The sequence below is a fragment of the Poeciliopsis prolifica genome, unplaced genomic scaffold (genome assembly GCF_027474105.1).
Source record: "Poeciliopsis prolifica strain line A6 unplaced genomic scaffold, Auburn_PproV2 SCAFFOLD042, whole genome shotgun sequence".
Taxonomy (NCBI): Eukaryota; Metazoa; Chordata; class Actinopteri; order Cyprinodontiformes; family Poeciliidae; genus Poeciliopsis; species Poeciliopsis prolifica.
This window is the reverse complement of record NW_026562417.1, coordinates 3,766,947-3,788,903: the sequence shown is the minus strand read 5'-3', so window position 1 is coordinate 3,788,903 and position 21,957 is coordinate 3,766,947. Positions and strand designations below refer to the sequence as shown.

The 21,957-nt window shown below is 39.8% G+C and overlaps 1 protein-coding gene across 4 annotated transcripts in view; it reads right to left on the bottom strand.

Moving 5' to 3' along the window:
• The window catches only part of cdk17 (cyclin-dependent kinase 17), a 45,652-nt gene that overhangs the window by 17,038 nt on the left and 6,657 nt on the right, over positions 1-21,957 (bottom strand). For all 4 annotated transcript variants that reach the window (XM_055055617.1, XM_055055615.1, XM_055055616.1 and 1 more), the window contains 2 exons: positions 8,056-8,200; positions 4,546-4,713 (listed from right to left, as the gene is read on the bottom strand). In XM_055055617.1, the coding sequence (XP_054911592.1) occupies positions 4,546-4,713; positions 8,056-8,182 (295 nt within the window). In that variant the 5' untranslated portion in view covers positions 8,183-8,200. The remainder of the gene's footprint in view (positions 1-4,545; positions 4,714-8,055; positions 8,201-21,957) is intronic.

Below are 21,957 nucleotides of genomic sequence, written 5' to 3'. Positions count from 1 at the left end.
CATAGCAGACGTTCTCCCACCTCAAACATTCACTCAATGTCTCGCTGGTCGACACAGTAACGCTTATCAAACGAACATGGAGCTGAAAGTCCTCCTTCCAGGCTACGACGAGAAACCACAACCTGCTCCATTTCCTCCCAGGCAATAAAACTCCAACCACTACTGAAACCCAGCTGGAGAAAATGTGTGTATGTACAAGCCCCATGCCCACCCTCTCCTCCATTCACACACACACATATATATATGTATGCACACAGTTAATGAGTAGCTATGGCTGAGCAACTCTGTCATCAATGTGTCAGCGCCTCCGAGCATGAAGTCCGTCATCAAACGTGATGCTCAGAGAAGGAATCACATTTAAAATTTTGAACATAACCCGTTATATTATTATAGATGAAATATTAAAACTTCTGCCACCTCCCACTATGATCTAAACATTTCTATCTTTTCCACTCCATTCCGCTGCTTCCTAAAAGAAAGCCGACAATGCACCATGAATGTTCGACGTAATGTATAATTACCAGTTTAGTTTGCTGAAATGACCTCCATTTATTAAAAAAAAAGACAAGGGAAAAAAAAAGGTATAGAGGAAAGGGTCTGAATCAGACAATATTTCCATGCAGGGGCTTTGTTGAGACGGCAGGGAAAGGTGTGGGAGGAATGGAGCAGGAAAGGAGCCAAATATGAGAATTTTCTGCCAGCTTTGCAATCAGAAAAAGGGTGGCTTTTGTTCTTTTGTGTTCTTTTGCCCATTTGATAAGTCATATTTGATCAGATGGGTGCAAAAACCACAGAAACACATGTGGATGTTTAGATTTATCTATATAATCAGTGAATCCATCAAGATACCACCAGTTGTAATGATAAAGCTCTGAATTCCCGTACATCCCTGAAGGGCGTCAAGAAACATTAATAAAACACAATTGTGTGGGGTTTTTTTGGTGCTTTTTTTATATGCAACAGTCTTTCTTGTATGTTTTGTCCTACAAAAATAATAAAAACACCAATTAAAAACAATAAAGTTGGTATTTAGTAGGTTTTCTTTTTGGCATGTGTATCACTATGTTTTGACTTCACTAAACCTAAACATAAGCAGAAGAAGAAAAAGAACAAACCTCAAAGAAAACACACACAGGATTCCTGTCCTTCACATTCTGAGGCGTGCTGAAGTCATCGCCACCCAGCAACAGCATTTAAACATTTTGGATTTAATTTCTCAATCCATGTGGGCATTTCTTCATTTTTTTTTTCTTAAATAATCATAAGAACACATGTTTCCTTTTTAAAAATAACTGGAATACTGCAGCTGGGGCTTTCCTAATGCTTCTTTTGTTTTCAGTTTTGGATTAGGCTTCATCGATAAAAAGCCCATTTCATTCTCTTCTTTTCACTATTCCCTGACGATCATCATCAGGACAGTGTTTTTGGCATCGGAAATCCCCATCAGTCTGAATTTTTTGTTTAGCTGTTGAATCGTTTAATTTATTTTCCCTTAATAAAATCATATAGTTGTAGAATTTTAACTTCACTCTCAGAATTCTGACTTCTGGGGAAGAAAAAAATAAATAAACGAAGCGGTCATTTGAAGACAGCTTCGTTTATTTACTCATAAAATCTCAGTCCGATATTAAAACTTCTTTAATGTGAATCTGACAAAAAAAAAAAGCAAAACAGAAAAGCTTGTTTTATACATTTACATAAGCCTGTGTAGTTTTTCTTCCTTTCAATTCAATAACAAAATTGCCTTTATAGTTTAGGCTTTATATTTATTGAAAATAAATGTAAAATGTAATTGAATATTTATCTTTTTTACTCAATAAGCTCTGCTCATGTATTGTTTCAAAAATCAATCCATAAATGTCTCAGATTTCCAGTGTTTTTGCAACAATTTAATCCAACATCCCAAATCAAATAAACAGACTGATTGCTGTTATTTTAGTAAAATGATTGATCAAAAATGGAAGGTCAAACTGAAGAACATCTTTACGGGATTTTTTTTCTTCCATATGTCTCTTCCAATCTTGTTCCCTCTTTTGTTTCGTCTCCTTTTCCTCCTGAGGTTTCAGTAGGCAGCAGCTTATCTCAGTGGTGCTCTTTAACTCGTGAACATCTTCTCCAGATTCTTTTGCATGATTTAATCTGTCCTACTTTCCTCGCCACTCAACCTTCATCTATTTTCGCATACCTCTCCGCCATCTCTTCCCTCCCAGAATTCCTCCTGTGTGAACAACCCAGACTTTCTGTTTTCATTCCATCAGCCGACTCCGTTAAAACATCCACACACTGCTTCTCCGTTAGCTTCTTTTGTTTGGTTTTATAACCAATTTCTCACTCAATAAACTTTCGTTAATTCACTTTGCAGCTGTTTTTACTCCACGTTTCATCCTGAATAATTAAACTCAACCTTTTTTTCCCCCTTCCTCATTCTGAAGCGCTGAAGCTTCTTCTCTCTCTGCTCCTCCTCATTAGCATGTCTGATTATGAACACAGAGCGCAGCAGCTAGATGTGGAACAGCCACGTCCTACTTAGCTGTCCCGTTTTTACATCCAAGTCCCTCTAACTAGGACAGGGTCCAGCGTGGGGCTCAATGGGTCCTTTTAACATTTCCGGGCCCAGAGAAGTGGACCATCTGTTGGACAGAATAGTTCTGACAATGCTGCCGCAGCATTCAGGAAGGAAACATGTTGAGGTACAGATGATTGATTTATAGCAACATGAGGAGGATGATAACTGATGTCTCGTGTATATTTAGTTGGCAACATAGGCGTTTTTTTTTACAAGCCGAGATTTAAATAAAAACCTATTGGCTGCACTCTTTAAGAGGAGAGAATCACTGCAGGATCTGTGTGTTACTGCTGCAGCACAGCTACAGGACAGGAGGTTAGAAAAGGTACAGTTTTTGTATTTTCAAAGTTTGAGAGTTATAAATTACCTGTTGATGCTCAATAATAGAAGATTAAAGGAGAGGGTAGAAGAATAAACTTAGGAAGTAGTTTAATGCTAGCTTAAACCGTACATACATTTAAACCGTATGTTTAAATATTAGACGGATCATGGTTGTTTTGAGTAGGCCTCAGTTTAGATTAGATTTAGACTCATGGTTTAATCAATACATAACTTAATCAGTAGAATATTTTTCTTAGATATGATGAGCACAATCTGATTAAAACTACTCTAGTCAGTAGTCTAATCTGACTTCTAGCCCTGGGTCAGACGAGAAGTCAGGAGAGCTCTTTGCAGTTCAGGAACCAGTTTGAGGCAGCTTGAAGGGATGAAAAACATGGAGAGCTGACAAACTTTGGTCCCACTTTCTTGAGTAAAATGCTTCTGTATGAAATGAACACATCTATTGTTCGTGCTCTGTGAAAGTAAACAGGGGGGACAGCTTAGACAGCAGATAGATCCTTTGGTCTTTGTAACGCCTGCATGTCTCTGGTGTACAAACAGTAATACGTCATTATGGGCTGTTTGAGATCACTTCTAAACTGTACCTTAGAATGCATCAGACTATAGAAACATGCCTTGATATAAAAGTAATTGAGCTAAAACAGGTGGTCAGATCACTGGGGTGGAACTGTCACACACAAGGGTCTCCGAAGGCGTGTCTTCGTATTTTTTGTATTTTTCTAAGGTAATTAATTTCTTCTTTGTGGCTTTGGTTTCTGATGATTATGATGAGCTGTAAATATGATTTTATGCACTTGATTGTTTGAATAAAATTCTGGATGATTGTGAAGTTGGACAGTGACTGTAGTCTTTGTGGTTTCACTTTTTCACATGACATTAATGGACCTGGGGAGCAACAACATCTAGATCTTCTTATGGGAATGTGAATCTTTCAGATCAATTTGATTAGCAATTTTGATCACATTTTAATGTGATCAAAATTGGACCTGCGCTCCATGTTGTGCGGAGTGCAGGTCTTGGTCTTGGTCTTGGACTTGACTTGGTCTCGGACCCTAACTAGTGAAGAGTTATCAAGTAAATTTGTAATTCAGTACATTTATGTCTGTGTTAAAAAAAAAAGTCAAATGTTTTATGCCAATTCAGGTTTAGTATTGGCCAATATTAAACCTCACATATCTGTATTGGAAGTGAAAAAGTGGATTGGTATATCCTTATTCCTAAAAAGACTATTTTAGAGCCTTTTGTCAACTGAGCATTTATCATTCCATAGAAGCATGTAAATAACATAAATGCTAATTGGTTCTTGTGTCCTGTGAATCATTTTAACGGCTGTGGCTTTGACGCATTCTGTTGTGTGGCTCAGCTGAGATGAATCAGCTCACACAGGAACCTGTCACATTTGTCTGAGTCCCACATCCAGCAGCCCAGGCAGGAGGGGGTGGGGGAGAATACAGAGGGGCACAGGGAAGATGGCTCATGGGAATGACAGCGAGTCATTCGGTTGAGTGTGTATCTGCATATGTGAGGAAGGACGGTGGAAATCTCAGCATCATGACACGCTTCCTGTTTGCTGCCGGATTGCCATCTGCTCATTTCCTTCCGTTCCTTTGTGTGTGTGTTGTGTTGGCGAGGCTCACCAAGGCGGCTGCCGTTGTTGCGGGGCATGGCCATGAAGGACCCCAGGCTCCCACCGATGACGCTGTGCGGCCGGCGGAGCGGTGGCTTCTTGAAGGAGCCGGTGTACTGGTGCAGGAAGGAGTGCATGCTGTGGGAGGTGGGGGGGCGGCCATTCCTCATGAAGGGCTCTTCAGTAGAAAAACAAAGGCAGCCGAGTTAAAACCGATGCATGAAACAGGAGAAAGACCTTCAGGTAGAGAAATGAAGCCACAGTCAAACTTTAATCATCTCATAAATCACATATAGAACTGATTCATTCAAAACGACAAAATATTACATTAATTTTTAGCCAACACTTTTAAAACGGAACAAATAACCAGCCTGAACTATAAAAAGTCACAAAAGTATGAGTTAAATGAAAAGCTCCAAATGTTTTATTTTAAAATTTTAATAAAGTAGGCAGCATAATTGTTTTGTTACATAGATACATTGACCAATAAACTGAACATTTGATCATAAAAATACACTTGACTGCTTAGAGATTAGATGTTTGTCCCAGTGCTGTACAATGACAGGCTAACCACTTTAGCATTTCCACTCAAAAGCATGTTAAGCCAAAGGGGGCTTCAACATCACCTGGATAATGTTGCAAACCTTTGACATAGATAACTGATAACAGAAGTGCACAGCAAATTCTGCAGAATTAAATGCTGAGTCTATTTGGTCCTTATCAGAATTAGTGTTAATTTAACTCTTTCATCTATTTCAACAAGAAATTGTTTAATTTTAACACTTGAAATAGTTATATTAATTCAGATTCTGAAAAGGACCAAACAGACTGCAGAATTTGTTGTGTGGCAGGCAGTGAGACTTACAGTTCTGGCAATTAAAAAGAAAAAATGAAGGAACAATTCATCATGCGAAACGTGCAGGTCAGCTGCTTTTGTGTTTCAGATTTGAGCTCAGTCAATACCAAGTCAAGCTGACAGCGCTACCAGACATTTCTCATTAAATGTGCCACTTTGGAAACCTTTAATGTTAAAAAAAACATGTTAACAAAGTAAAGAGTCAGCTATAACAGTGACTTTAACACTATGTTTCGCAGTTTATCAACTGTTTGTTGATAAAAACATAGATAAGCTAATTCAGAAAAGGGGGTGAGCTGCTTTGGTGTTTCCTCACTTTCGCAATGCTAATGCTAAGCTACACCAGTAGAGTTATGGATCATGTTTACTTTCTTTACTTTAAAACCAAGGTGGCCACTGTAACTCCCAAAATAATCTTTATTTGGAGCAGTAGCTAGTAGCTGTCCTAATTGTTCTGCTACTTAAAAGAAAATAAACCAATTAAAGGAACTCTGGCAGAAAATATTCTTGTTCATAAAAGGCAACTTGACTCTGTTTTCTACAAAAGCAGGAGAACAAAAAATGTTTGTAGAATTGTTGTGAATCTTTGATGTTATCAACTATGACTGTTTTGGCACACAAGAAGAAAAATAATCAACAAAACATTAAATATGCTAAACATGTTTTATGGTTTTATTAAACGTGAGATATGTTTTTACAGCATGGTGTTAACCAAAATATTAACACCATGCTGCCATTGAAAAGCAAGCTGGCTTCTTATGCCAGCTTGCTTTTAGCCAATACTGAGGTTAACTCAGCATTAGCTATACTAATGCTGAGTTAACCTTGTAGCATCTTTACCAACCAACAATTAGTGCATTTTGTTTTTCAAACCAACACCTATGATTGATTGAGAGAAAAGCAAATGTATACAAAGGTTACAGACAAGATGAGCAAATCCCTTCAACTGGGTCTTAACATTAATATTTTTTCCTCCCTTGAGAATGATGGGCAACAAACAAAACTATAAATCTTTGTTTATTCATTTGGAACTTCAACTACAAACTTTGGCAAGCAAAAAAACCAACTTTTCTCTCAAGCTCAGATCAACTAGCAGTTTGAACATGAAAATTCTGACATTTTGACTTATAAAAGTCTCTAGTCTGCGGATTATCTGTCTGCTCCCACAAACCATCTGCTCTGTGTCTGCTCTTTAAAACGTTGCATTCAAAGTCTCTCATGTTCCTACAAGCTAACCTTACATTTAACAGCATGCTGCCTTCAGGGGCTAAAACACAGCGGAATTACAAGATGAATGCACCTCATTTCTAAAGGTGGTACAAATCTTAAAAGTGAGCTTTTTTCTGAATTTCAGAGGCGTGACTGTTTAGGTTCACTCTATTCTTGAGTATGAATTTATGTGTTTCTGCCCTTTTAGATGATTTGAAATCACTGGTGCCCTGTTAGTCTAACATTTAGCTTCTGAATGGAGTGGTTTAGCCTCGTACTGCGTTATGCAGCTCAAAGACGTGAAGATTCTATGGTTTGACCCCAACACCTGCTAAAGTGCCTCTAATTCATGTGGCTTCACTAGCTGGTGCTCATCCTTAAACTCTGTTATTAGTGAGTCATTCTGAGCAGAAAGCGACAGGGAAAAGGCTGAAAGGCAAATGTGCTGAAAAAGATGGATGCGCGTCCATTCATTCTGAAAGTTGTCAATAAGTGGCAATAGACTACTTTCATGTGTCAGTCAATCCAACGGCATCCTGGTTGTGTGTAGCTGTGGTACCAAGCAGGGCATTATATAACTGTAAAGATTGAATAAAAGCGTGTCTTTCTAAACAGTGGGTGTCTGTTCTCTACAGATTCACTGCTTTTTGTTTGAGTGGGCAGGCAATACCAACGTCTTCAGTCTGTTATTCTGGCACCTTGGTGAGGTAAGGACAAAGATGTGAATCATGTTTTATGGTATAAGACGAGGTCAGGGTTTGGCTACATTCGAGTTCAAGTGAATCAGGAAGAAAGTAATGAAAGTCAATATAATGTCATCTGAAATCCCAGATACAAGACTCCTTGTGTGTGTCTGTGTGTGTATTGGTGAAGTAGCTCCATTCTGTTACATAACTTGATGCAGAGCAACTCGGTGCAAGCCGCTGCAGCTGCAACTGACTCGCTCACAGAGCCATCTTTCTTAATTCATGGACATCAGCGCTTCATAATCTCAGCACCCCTGAGTGCTGTCAAGACCCAGAAAACTCAGCGGAGAGCTGTTAAATGTCTGCTGCTAACAGACGTGTGGAGGAAAAAGCTTTGCCGCCGCTCCTCAGGCAACAATTCACTGCTCATTTCACCGCAAACCACGTTTTTATTATTCCAACAATTCTAAAAGGTTAAAGGAAATAATACCAACATGTGTTTTTATGTTAAGGGCAATAATGCGATTGGACACTTGAAGGTTTGTTAAAGAGATTTTTTGACAGGTGATCAATTTTGGTTATTCTATTATTATTGTATGAGTTTTAAAGGGCCTCCAAATGACAATATTGTCATCAATCGCAATAATTTCAGGGACAATTTTTCTGTCCCTGAAACACCTATGTTTCAGGATGGAGACTCAAAATTTTCAGCCCACTTTAGATACCAGAATAAACGAGGTTTTACAGTGGATTGACTTCAGGCTCTTACCGTTGTCCTTCGTCCCACCGTCCTCGATGGTCATCTGCTCGGCCAGTTCAGACAGAGATTCGTCGATGGTCAGACTGGGCCGGAGAGTTAACGACAGGCGCTTCTTTATCCTCTTCATCTTCTCCATAGCAGGGCAGTTCACAGCCTGTCAAACACACACATCCGCACAAAGTCAGCTTAAAGTAAAGACGTCCAGTATTTTAGGGTATTTTTGCTGAATGTTGCGATATGCCAGACAGGGGATTACACAAGCACCGGCACGGTCCAAAATATCTCCGCTCATGAATAACAGAACGCTGCTTTTAATCCAATATTCATTCACTTTGCAAATGCCTGAACAGAGCATGAATAAAGCATGAAGACAGCATAAATAAAGGATGTGCATCACAGCCTGCAACATAGCCGTTTTTCACCTATACACACGTTCACATGGGTACAGAAGGAGAAATTAAGATCTGATGAGGAGGGGCTAGCAAACCAAGCACCAAGTGTGTGTTTGTTGTGTGCCATCGTCCAGGTCACAGGAAACACCTTGGTCAATCTGCTCCGAGCCAGTCCCTGCTCATTGTATCACCCTCTGTTATTGCAATCGTGTGTCTTTGCACAATTATTCCGTGTGTGTGTGCGTTTGTCGGTGAAAAGGGCATGCGAGCACGGCTTGAGGAAACGGGGTGAGGAAGCAGCAGTAGAAACACCCCGTCCGTCCCGTCTGAGCCGCGGTGAGAAACTAGCCGCCTCTCCGCTGGTACCGTCCGCCTCCATCGGATCCCTTCAAGGTTGTTAGCTTGTCTTGTACAAAAGGGACACAATCTGTGAGTCAATACACACACGCATGCACACGCACACACACACCCCTGCAACAATTTGTCATTGATGACAGAACATGGTGAGAAGCTCTTACTGAACCAGCATCACAAGCTCGCACCAACACATAAGCCATCTTAGTTTTATTTTGTCTTGAGGGCATGCCATCAAAAAATAATAATTATAAATAATAATAATCTTCAGTGGCTGAAGACATATTTTAGGTTGCATCAAGCCTCCACCAGCTTCAGAACGTCAACAAAACCCAACCCACTTGCTTTATTTAGCATGAATAGCTTCATTTATATTTTTTACTCCTGGATGTGAACAGTACATCATCATCAGCGAATCTTTGATTCATTCAACAGAGGAAGTACTACAGGGCTCCAACATGTTTTTTATGACCAAATTCCACATTTTTCCTAATTCCAAGTCAAAGTCTTAGTTCTCTGTCAATTTCTGAACCATTTTACGAGTATAAAGATGAAGGTTTCTACAGCAGTCGGTACATATGAGCATGTTATTTGTGCATTGTATGTATGGAAACCCATTTCCAAAGTCTAAAGTCAAAGTCTAGGAGATAGAAAGTCACACTGTCTCTCTAAGGAACTCCTCATTAAAGCGACAGGTGTCTCATAAAAAAATCATGCCTTTGAATCTCACAATTATGATTTAGGAAGTTGAAATTGTCATTATGTCTTATAAAACTGAAAGCCAAAATTGTGACTTTATATCATAATTATGACTTTGAATCTCATAATTATGTCTACAATTCAAGATTGGGTCTTCTTCCAGTGCTTTTATTTCTTCTTTTATGACAGAAATTGGCTGCCATACTCACACTCATCCCTCACTAAGCAAATATTTTTTTTTCAACAAGTGTAAATCAATCGCAGTTTTTATTTCATGTATTTTTTCCAAACCAAATATCCACGCGTGACATTTTTGAGTTTTGTCATATGAAGAAATAAATTTATTCTCAGTTTTTTTTTTGTTGAATTACAAAAAAAAAAAAAAAAACATACTCCTTTTATGATGAAATCTGTGTCTAATACATTGCAGTGGATGTTGAAATCATGATCTATGCAGAAAGACATCTAGGAACTTCCTTTAAAGAGAAATAGTGTAGAGTTAGGTTTTACATAACCACATCCAGAAAAAAAATATTTTAACTATTTCAATCTGTTGGAAAATATTGTTTTCATCTACATATTTACATATTTATCTTCACCCTCTTTCACCATCCTATTGGACAACATGTGTTAGTGGCCACTGCTCTAGAGGAAATGCATCATGTCGGCTCTGGTGGCCCCCATGTGATGATAACTTCCAAAAAGCTTTCCAGGAAGGAAAAACAAGAAAGTGAAACAGTTTAACGAGGCTGAAAAGTGCAGCTTGTAAAGATAGGGAAAAAAAGTCAAATAACTGCATCCGAAAAAAAACAACAAAAAAAAACACGTAGACTCAAATTCTTCTCCTCCGCCTCCCGCCCCGTGCGCACACACTCAGTCTATGAGATAAGCGCTCTTTGTCCCCCAAACACAGAAGTGTAACAGAGCCGGGTTTTATCTCTGCTCCAAACCAAAACAAAGGGACTCATGTGACGTGTGTGTGTGTGTGTGTGTGTGTGTGTGTGTGTGTGTGTGTGTGTGTGTGTGTGTGTGTGTGTGTGTGTGTGTGTGTGTGTAATCAAAACTGGCACATATGAATGATGCGTTTGCATGCGGGCGGGGAAATGATTTCAGCATGAAAAGGATCAGAAGCAACCCACCAGTGGAGGTAGAAGCGCTAAGGGGAAAACTGCTCCCCCACCACCAACACACTCTCTCTTTTCATCATCAGCAGTATCTCCAGATATTCACACACACACACATGTTTTGACCCACATTCCCAACATCCCCCATTCCTTTGGATGCCTCCCAAGTGCACCCTGGGTATTCTAGAGGCGAGAACTTCAAAGGACGAGAAGGTGGGCCGAGGGTTGCCGTGGACGAGGCCTAATTACTCGCTTAATTATGACCCACTCTGCAATCTTCCTACCATGCCTTCGTCTCACCCCCCCTCCCTTGTTTTGTAACTCCTAAAATCAGGGTGAGGTAACGAAATGGAAAATGTGGCTTTTTTAAGTTCAATCCTGGAGATCAGGCTGAAAAAGACTGAGTGGGAGGAGGAAGAGTGTGAAAAGATGGGCGAAGAAGAACAGAGAGAGGGGGAGAAAGAAAGAGAGAAAATGTGAGTTTATTTCAGAAAGCGGAGCCATAATGGACTCTTTGTGTTTGGTTAAGAGCCATGAAATCAGCAGAGTGAGAGCAGGCGTGTACAGTACTGCTGGGGGACGGGACTTGCTCAGGCAGCGGCGGTCCGACTCCGTGTTTAAAGAGATTTCAGGAGCTGAATTCTGCGTTTATGAGGAGTTTGGTTGAGAGATGGAAAATGATGAAAGCTCTGTCTTTTAATAAGTAAGAGGGGAAAAAATCTGATGGACCTCAGTTAAAATCATCCAACAACGCCAACTTCAAGTTGATTGGCTGGTCCAGATTTGTTGTTCAGATCAGGTTGTATTCATACAGGTAGTTCACTCTTCATTTATGAATCATCTGCTATGAATCATTGCCCATAACATATGCATGAAAATTACAGGGGCATGCACTTTGGTACACTGTACACATAACATTAGTTATGGGTTAGGGTTAGGGTTAGGTTAGGTTATACAACTAACACAACAAGACAGTGAAAAATATTGGGTTCATGTAAAAACTTCCCATTTTATATTTTTCCCATAAAAACAGGTTTTATAAACTTAAAACAAGATTTGAAATTATTTTTAAATAATTGCTTATTTATAAAAAATAAAAAGGTGCTTGAGTGTCGTCTTTCAAGGGGAGCTATAATTTGCTCCCCTTAAAGCAAATTCTTCAAGGGGATTGATTGTGCACTTTAGCACTAGGTAAAAACAGCATTGGTAAAGCACAACGGAATAAGCTAATGCTTATTCTTTATTTATTTCATTGGTATAGTGCTTTAGCATCAACATCTGCTCAATACTGTGTTGGTGTAGAGCTTTAGCATTAGTGGAACTAATGTTTACAACTAGTGCTTTAAGGCTAGTCAACTTTTTAAAAAAAATAGTTTTAAGCTATCCACCAGCCCCCATCAAAATGCCCAACACAATCGCAGATTCACTAATCAGGCTTTTACCAGTCGATACCGATTCACACTCTTCTTTGGTGCATGGTGTGACATTTGACTGTAGTTGATTTTCTTTCTATGCGCTAAAAAACATACATTAATTGCTGTAAGCTTTATTGTAATTTAATTTAAACAATCAAAAAGGGCTCAAGATTCCTAATAATGGTGCACAGATAAACCGTCCCACAGTTCCTTGATTTTGGGAGTCTGGCCATTGACCCATACCTGCATGCTACACAAATGTTACTCTGTGCAAAGATCTGAACATCAGCCACTGTCCCCTGGAGTGGTTTAGCTATGAGAGAGGACTGACAGACTGACCCACCCACCAGGTCATATCTGCATATGTGTGGTTAACAACAGTCACCTTACTGTTGCCAAATTAACAACTCTGTTACTGTATTTAGCAGCTTTCCAGGCAAAGAAATCTGCTATTGGCCTAAGCTTCGATGGGGTTCATAGAACTCCTTATGCTTAAAAACGCATGACTTCAACAAAGACAAACACATCTGTTTTTTGTGCTGAGTATGCATTACAAAGATAACACGTTTGAGCAGATGCAGTTTTTCTCATCTTAAATCAGATGGACATGTCCCCTTTAAATAGCTCTGAGAGAGCTACAGATGTTTATTCTGACAGAATCAGAGCAGGAACAATGAACAGAGTGGAGTCGACCCGTCGCCAGCAACACCATCTCCTATAAAGAAACCCAGGAGCTAACGATGTTAAGAGCCGCTGCTTAAAATAGGCACTCATATGAGAATCACAACCGGTTTAAAATAGATGAAATCATCTCCATCTTTTAGGAAGGAGGGACGAAACTGGGCCCAAGAGAAAGAAAATGATCTCACTTGTTAAAGAGACTCACTAATCAATGCCAAGGTTTTATTTACGCTTACATTATCCATGAAGTTATTCAGCACTTTAAAGCTTTTCTGTCAGATCAGATTTTATTGCAACAACGATGTTTTGAAAACTAGCGCACTTAAAAGATGACTGGCTGAACTCAAAACACAATCACTCCACTCATTTGCTTAAATATCTCTCCTCTCCGGCCCTCACAGTGGCAACATGTTGGAGGAACTCTGTTTTGCTACTTCTGATTCGTTCTGTTTGCTCCCTTTGCAAAGTTGAACATGCAAAGTTCCAAATTTGAACTCTGAACATCTATTTGACTTGTTACTGTTCGGCATTAAAATATTTTTTTAAATGATTAAATATCTCTTAATAATAGTCCTATTCTGTTTTGAGAGTCATGATAATAGCTGCATGTGAAAGATGTATGGTGTTGACGTAAAAAGATCAAGTAGGACAGACATGTTTCGCATTAAACCATAGCACCACACTGATCCGGTCAAACACGGGATCAAATATTTTTATGTTTCTCCTGTTCCATCTACAGCTCACCTGATTCTCCACATTGGTTTCACAACATTTGCAAATTATGTAATCCTTCAATTGTCCACAGATCCTGACTGTTTCCTCCCTCCCTCACAGCCTGTTCACTGCCCACACTGTATGGAGAGCAGAACATCAACCCATGGAGTCCAAAGGACCCAGCTGAAAAAGTAAAGCTGAGCTAAAAAAGAATTTACAGGAAAAAACAAGGGAGCCCACATAGGTGGTGTAATAACAGCCAAGATAGATGAGGGTGATGATGATGATGGTGGCTCAGGTTAGCATCAGTCAGCCCTGTGATGTGAAGATCACAGCAGTGCACACACCCTGGAGTCCCCCTGCTATACGTTGGGATCCAACACAAAGACTTCAAACAGACTACAGGCGTCTCACCTTCCTACAGGCTAACAGCTCTATGGTGCATTTAGATATTTAAATAACTGCTTTCTGCTTAGTCAAGTACAGGAGTGTCTCAGAAAATGTCAATATAATCTTTCTGTTTCTCATTACAGAAACAAATTAAGTAAATTAATTACATTGGTGTTTGTCTACAGAGTCCCATTTAAACACATTAAGATGATATGTTTAGCGACAGAATGTGGAACTTTTGTAAAGCACAGTGAGGCAATCCTGATCAACAGGCCTAAAATGGCAGCTGGTTCTTTGCCGCCGTCTTCGGCCTCCGTGCGCCCATTCCACCCAAACCCGGTTGAGTACAGTCACAAGTGCGTGTTTGTGCAAAGAACATGCACAAACAGAACATCAGTGCCACTGCTCAGCGCAGTGGGCGCTTTCCACTGAAAGACCCTTTGTTTGGGTCAGGAGGAAACCAAACGAGGAGCTGCAGCATGACTGAGCCAGAGGGGTGAGCTGGATTGACCCCCACAGAAAGCCTGATGTGGTCACCTCCAGTCAGACAAAGGGTGAAAACGTGTCTATGGGTGAGAATCCGAGGGAGGAGAGGAAGAAGAACAAACGAGCAGTGTGAAAATGTTCGAGGAGAGAGTTCTGGAGAAGAAGTGAAAGTGGATGAAATAGAAAGTTTTTACATGACAAGCAGCAGAATCGAGCACGTGTCGGGTTATCCTGCTGACATGATGCTCGATCAGGACGCCTCAGCTTGTCGAGAAAACTAGAAACGTCCAAAAGAAAACTAATTCCCATGTACTGAATATGTTTGCTAAGCTTTACAGGTGTGTAATAACCTCTTCACAGCTGCCTTGTTTGCATACTTTTCGGTAGCGTTGGTGTAGCTCATCATGATGCCACTGATTTTTTTTTCCTGCAGCTCTCACACTCTGTATTCTGCACATGTGCAACACTGCAACAGTATTTACATAAACGTTTCTCAAACAGTGCATAGTGAACCAACATGCAACCAACATGATCTCATGCAACGCTATCCAAACACTGTCTGCGCTGATGAAGATTTATTAAAGTGAAACTGACAGCACTGCCTACTTTCTGATTAACTTAATCAGTAATTATAGCTTTGAAATTGATTTCCAAATACGCCAACATATCTATATGGTGGTAAGGTCATTGCAAAACTAAAACCCCAACCTGACTAAGGGTGGGTGCTTATTGTGAACAATACATTATGAGACTAATTTTGATTTATTGTTGTCACAACAGTTGATGTTAACGATGACTTAATATTTTCTCCACTATTTCTTAATTTGCATCATTAGTCACAGTTGAAAAATATTATGATAAAATCCTAAGTTCAGATCGCCCACTGCTTGTCCTGACAGTGGTGAACATGCACACAAATTTCAAAGATATTCCAGTACTTGATGTTCTACAATTCTCCACTTTTGCTCCCACATGACAGGCTTTTCAATAAACCAACTAAATGCCATAATGGGAAGAAACTAAGGTCATGGCAAGATTTTTTAGATTTTTAATTAGAGATGTGTAATGATTTGTAGTCCAAAGTCACCAACACGAAGGAATCTAAAACTTCACATAAATGTGACAAATTGTGTCACTATCTGTCATTATGGAAGTGTAATTTGCAGGAAGGATGGACTAGTTGCTATAAACGCCAGTGCCAAGTCTTGAAGTTGTTGGAACACAAAGGAAGACAGTGAAAAAAAAAAAAAAAAAGAACGATGTGAACGACGGTTTTTCAGAAAACAGAGTTTAAAGTGTGGCTGAAGTCAGCCTCCAGGAAGAAAGCTGGTGCCATTTTACAAAGCAAAGACCCAGTTTGGGGGGGGTGGGCACATCCCACTGATCCAACTTTGGGGAGCCCAGGGGTAGACCCAGAACAGGAGGGCTTTTATGCCCCATCTGGCACTGGCATCCTCTAGGAAACCCTGGAGGGGAGGCTGCTGAGCAAATGATACAGATAGAGAACCTTTTTTTTTAAAGCAGCAAATTACCTCCAAAATATTATATGTTGGATTTCCGTCAATGCCTCCAAACTTGGCATATCAAAACAGGACATGCTGCCATGAAAACAAAGAACACAGATCAGCAGGGTTAATGAAGAAATGTTACCTTCAGGCAAGAAAGTTCCAGCATTTCTCATGTACTGCACATGCAAACAAACAAATGCACATGGTGCATCATTACAGCACCGATCTATTGCCACATGATGAAAGACCGCAGGCCCCAGCTACACAGAGAACTCAGCTGACAGGAAAGGTTTGACTGTACGCCCAGACGCTCCGGTTGCTGCAAGAAGAAGCTGAGGCTTGAGACTGAAACAAACACACCCGAGACATACATACAGTGTGTGTGTGTGTGTGTGTGTGTGTGTGTGTGTGTGTGTGTGTGTGTGTGTGTGTGTGTGTGTGTGTGTGTGTGTGTGTGTGTGTGTGTGTGTGTGTGTGTGTGTGTGAGAAGAGGGGGAAGCTTGAGGTCACACCAAAGGCAACAGACTTTATTCATCCTCCAATTACAAAAGAGAGTTTACGTGCAGAAGAGCTGATCCTCTTATCACTTCTTCACACCGGCTATAATCACACACAGCATTAGGAGGAGGTCGAGCGCTCAGCGGAGAGCCGGGTGCACTGCTGCTTCACAGGTAACACTACGCTGTCCGTATCATCAAGAAAGAGACACACTGTGGCTAAACAAACACGGCCAAAGAAAGGAATGCAAACGTTTAGTCACTCAGAGTGATCATCCTGCAGCTTTGTCTCACACAGGATGTTTTCATGCGTCGGCTCACGGCTCTGATTCAAAGAACACAGTTTAGTTTTTGTGGTTTGCTCTAGTTGACTTCTTCGCACCACAGTGCTTCTACAGCAAATCAATAGTGAACATACAGTGTGAATGACATTATGAATAGGGCTGCACCGATTTATCAGTGCCGACTACCTTAATTTTGGGAGATCGGTAATCGGCCGATTTTTTACATGTGAAGCCGATCTTATCCACCAATGTTATCAACCTCGGCAAAGGTCTAAAAGTTAACCACTGTGCTTTTCTTTTTCTCCCATGAGAGAACCAGCTGACGAGATCTTGTCTGCACATTTACATTTAACAGTAGTTGCCAATTCTGCAACTTTCTTGATGTATTGAGCAATATTTCGGGCAAAAATGGTATCCAGTAAGTTAGGCTTTAAGAAGAAAAACAGTTATGAACATTATTTTAATTAGCAAGTAAAAAGATAGATCACTTTAGAGGGACATTATTATGTAAAATTTACTTTTTGAGTTTTCTATCATATGTTATTCCCTCATCAGGGACATAGCTGACATGTTGTTATGGATTTTTGCATGTTTGAGAAAATCCTTTAGTCTCCACAGCAACTATTTAGCAGTGTAAAGCAACTGCTAAAACATCAGAGCTGCAGTTTCAGGCTTCTGAGCATCTGCCTCTCAGAGCAGCCCTACCCCACTCAGCTCCTTCAGACTAGCCAGCAGCAATTAGCAAACACTCAGTAAAACTGCGCATCACCTCAGCTCATAATCCGAACTACTTCTCAATGCGATGCTGGTGAAAACGTTGATAAAGGCGAGATTTGAGAAACAGCAGGAGTTTTTAAAGAGACAAGAGGCCCAATTTCAAGGCATTAAAGTAATTACTGTATTTTCCGGACTAGAAGTCGCACCAGCCATAAAATGCATAATAAAGAAGAAAAATGCATATATAAGTCGCACAGATGCATAAGTCGCATTTTTGAGGGAAATGTATTTGATAAAATCCAACACCAAAAACAGACATGTCATCTTGAAAGGCAATAAAAATAGAATAGAGGCAACAACAGGCTGAATACTTGTACGGTATGCTAACGTTACATGACACCTGAACAACAAACTGGGAACTTGCCTGGTATGTTAGCATAACATATTAAGAGTTATTCAGATAACTATAGCATAAGAAACATGCTAGCAAGTTTACAAAACCATTCATGTCACTCCAAATCACTAAACGCAATAAAATCTTCGTCCTCTGTGTCGCTTGTAAGCAACTCTGCTAACTCCGAAAGTAGAATAACACAGTCCTAGAGCGCCCTCTAGCAGTTTAGTGTGAAAATAACACGTGATATGATATACAGATGTGTTCATTTCCACACATAAGTCGCTCCAGAGTATAAGTCGCACCCCGGGCAAATTTATGAAAAAAAACTGCCACTTATAGTCCGGAAAATATGGTAAGAAAAATTGGTTTTAAGTCATATTTGGTAGATGCAGCTTAAACTAAATTCCGAATTCAAATTAATATTTGGTTAATTAACTGCTAACAAACGTTTACAGTTACTTTATTGTGCTTTAAAATTATACTATGTGCGTTATTATGTTATTCCATTTCAAATAACGCAGCGTCAGCGTTTTTTACTGAGCTAGTTTCAAATAACTCCAATAAAAGAAGCTAAAGTAAAACAAACTATTGTCTGATATTATCAGGTCAACAGCAGGGCAAGCCAAGAAACTTTAATAACAGCAGTGTGTTTTTGTCCAGTTCTGTCAGGAGGAATGGACCAGAACTACAGCAAACTATTGTGACGTAAAATGGAAAAGTTGGGTCTGATTTAACTTCAGACATTGAGGGGGAAAAAATGTCTCTATGTGGTGTATGTAAACTTCTGGTTTCTACTGGAAATAATTAAAAGATTCATCTGGAATCCAGCTGCTGACAGAGAGCTGTAAGTTTTAAGTACAAAAGGTTCCATCCAGTGACCTGGCCGGTCAGACAGTCAGACGTCAGAACCACTTTAAACATCAGCTTAACCACGGCCCTCTTTGGTGGGGAAGTAGCGACTGGTGGGAAAAGGCTGAGTCAGCTATTTAAAGTTTGGATGATGTATTTACAGAAAATTCAAATCAAAACCAAGAACAAGAGTAAGCACAAGAGACAGAAAAGAAAAATAATGTAGTATGGATTTTTACGCATCTATGATTTGTTTTACAACAGCAAAGCTAGGATTCATCTGATACTGGTCGTTTTGGAAAGTTTACCAAACCAGCCTAACTTATAGAGAAAGCATGTCTCATTCAATTTATACAATGTACCCATTTCCCCTCGAAAATATAAAACTACAATGTGGCAGTGATTAATTAAACCTGCAGGTCCAAGACTTCATATAGGAGATGACAGGACATGAACTCTTATCAGGAAGACCAAATTCTTTTGTTTTGGTGTCCGCTTTGCAATAAAATGTCATTTCCAACTAAATAATGCAGTGGCTTTTTTATGGTGCTTATTAATCGCTGTCCGCATTTCTTTTTTGTTAAACTAGCCAAAACGGCTGCAGCAGGCCAAAATAATAAATCTGACTTCTGTGGTCTCTAGATTCTATGGTTGTCTGGGCCGTTTCTTTTTAAAGCTTAACGAAGTGAACAGTGTGTTCACATTTCATGTCAAGATGTATTTTAGGAGGTCAAGGCAGTTAAAAAACAAAACAAAACAAAAAAAACCCTTACCAGTAACTACATTAAAGATGGTTATTGAGGAAAACATTCCACCTGTTGTTAATCAACCATATAAGCATTTCCATCTTCTCCGGCCGGTCTGTTCTCTGATTTTTGTCTGTCTCCACATACATCAGATTACGGAGGGTTAATGAGACGCTTCCGGCCTGGTCCGTCCATCGCTCACGTACGGCTGGATGAGAGCAGCATCCAGGAATGTGTGTTTTCCTGTCTACATGTTTGCCTGGTAGCTGGAAAACACCAGACGACACATTCCAGAAGAGAGAGCTGCATTCAAACAACCAAACTAAATGTATGTAATGTGACTATTGTACTGGGGAACGTTTCCAATTATCCTGTTTTTTTTTGTTTTTTAGTTTTTTAGAATAATCGGTTCCTTAAAAGAACAGCAGCTGCTGCTCTGCTTTATAACCATCACTGCTGTCATTTGGGCTGTTTTATCATTTCATGTAAAAAGTCTGTTTTTTTATCCATCAGTGTACATTGATAACTTATAACTTGCACATCATTTTAAGCAGGGTACACCATATATGTATACATGTACTTTAGTTTAAAAATGGACCTCTATAATATTTACCTTTAACTTGCTGCTTGTACACTTGAATTTCCGCACAGTGTTAAAATAAAGAACGCTTAATTTCTTTCTATTTTATTCTATTCAGATGTGGCTTTAAACTAACTGAATAGTCAGAGTTGTCCGGAAAGCACAAGATGTCTAATGATGTTGGCCTTGTCATTGTTCCGTTTTCTTATCATTCAGCACATCAATAAAATCTACTGATCAGACCTTGAAGAGGATTTTCTTCTGCTTTTGCAGAATAGATGCAAGTGTAAACAGTATCTTATGGCCATTTCCATAGAAATAGTAAGAGTTCTTTGTGATTTCATCAGGGTGGGTAACAATAACTGAACATCTTCTGCACCTGCAGGTCACTGCGGGACGGCAGATTGTTCACGGATCAACGCTTGAAGTGTGAACGTAGCTTTAGCTAGTCAAATCAAAAGGTCACCAAAAGCTGACTCAATAATTCTTCTTCAAGTCCGTGTAGTTAGGACGTTTTCAGGATTTGCTGAAAACGTACACAACAGATCAATGGAGAGTTTGATTACTGAACGCTCCAACACTGTGGTGAGAAAAAGCCATCGTTTCCTGTGAACTTTCAGTGCACTTTATTGGCTCTGATTGTAGATAACGCCTGTCTGAGAGGTGATGATTAGCCCGGCGGGAGGAGAGGCGCGGGGGGCAGAGGAGGTGTAATTACATGTTCCTTTTTGGAGCTTAAAAAAAGAAACTGAGCAGGATGAGGCAGGACCGTTAGACGGCCGCTTCCACCAGCTGATCTTCAGAGGAGTGGGAGATGTGTAGGCCAACATGTAAGCACAGCAGACTCCAATCCAACAGCCGGCGGAAACTGCTCCGTTGTTATAGAAGTGGTGGAGAGAAAAGGTCTGAGGGAAGCGGACAGATGGTGAGAGTCGTGTTGGACGGGGTGTACTTGGGAACAGGATAACGCCTACAGCTGACTGTGCTTGGCGCCGACGCTCTGCTGCTTCCATCACGTTACAGAAAGGTACCAATTTTAGTCGCTGTGTCTATCTGACGCGAAAACGACTCCATCACATAAATGTTTTGTTAGTAGTGTTTTACAAATACTGCTACTGTCAAATTAGCAACCTAGCTGGCTAGCTTTGACTTAAAGTTTAGCTGCCAAATTAGAGATGTGGATTTGCTCTGTGTGAGTCTGTTCATACTGCTGGAAACTGGGAAACAAATAGTAACTATTAGCTTTGATGCTTTAGAGTTCAGTTATAAGCAAAGTATAAAGTAACTACATTACATTCAGTTATTAAAAAACTGAACTCAAATATGACAAAAGATATTTTACTTCCTGATTTAACAGCTTGATATTGGGCCTCTGTCTCTTTAAGAAACTCTTGTTCTTTTGAATACTCCACCTTCAGGAAGTCATCACAAAATGGCTCCACCATCAACCTTTCAACAATGTTTTTATCAGCGTTGCACTGAGAAGTATAATGAGCTCAGCAGATGAACAATTCCACCAGATGTTTGCTAATTGTGATGGCTAGTCTGAAGGAGTCGTGGAGGAGAGGTGTTCTCTAAGGATGGAAGGTTGTACACTTGGAAACTGCAGCTCCTTGAAGATGGTGCTATGTCCAGTTTGGCATTTTGAGTAGCTGAATGGTCACCATGGAGATTATAGGATTTCTCAAAACAAGGCAACACACCAGGTATGTTTTTCACTCCTATAAAAGTACTACTTTGTTTCATTAAATATTGCACATTTAATTTATTGCTGAGCAGCTAAACAGAAAAGATTTCTAACAAAATAGTTTTGTGTTTTTAATTGGTAGGAGAAATGATTTATCTGAGTACCTTTAACTTGTGAATCTGGTCCGCTGTGCAAATGTTTGGACACCACTGCCATATGCAGCGTCTGCAAGCTTACTGCAATCCAGCCAAATTAAAATAGTCTATGATCACTCATCTACAGTTTAAAAAAATGCATTTAATATCTAGTATAAATGATCATCATAATGGCCTTTTCATTTCCACTGGGATTTAGAAAAATCTCTGGAAATGAGATTCCACTGAGTGGAAAT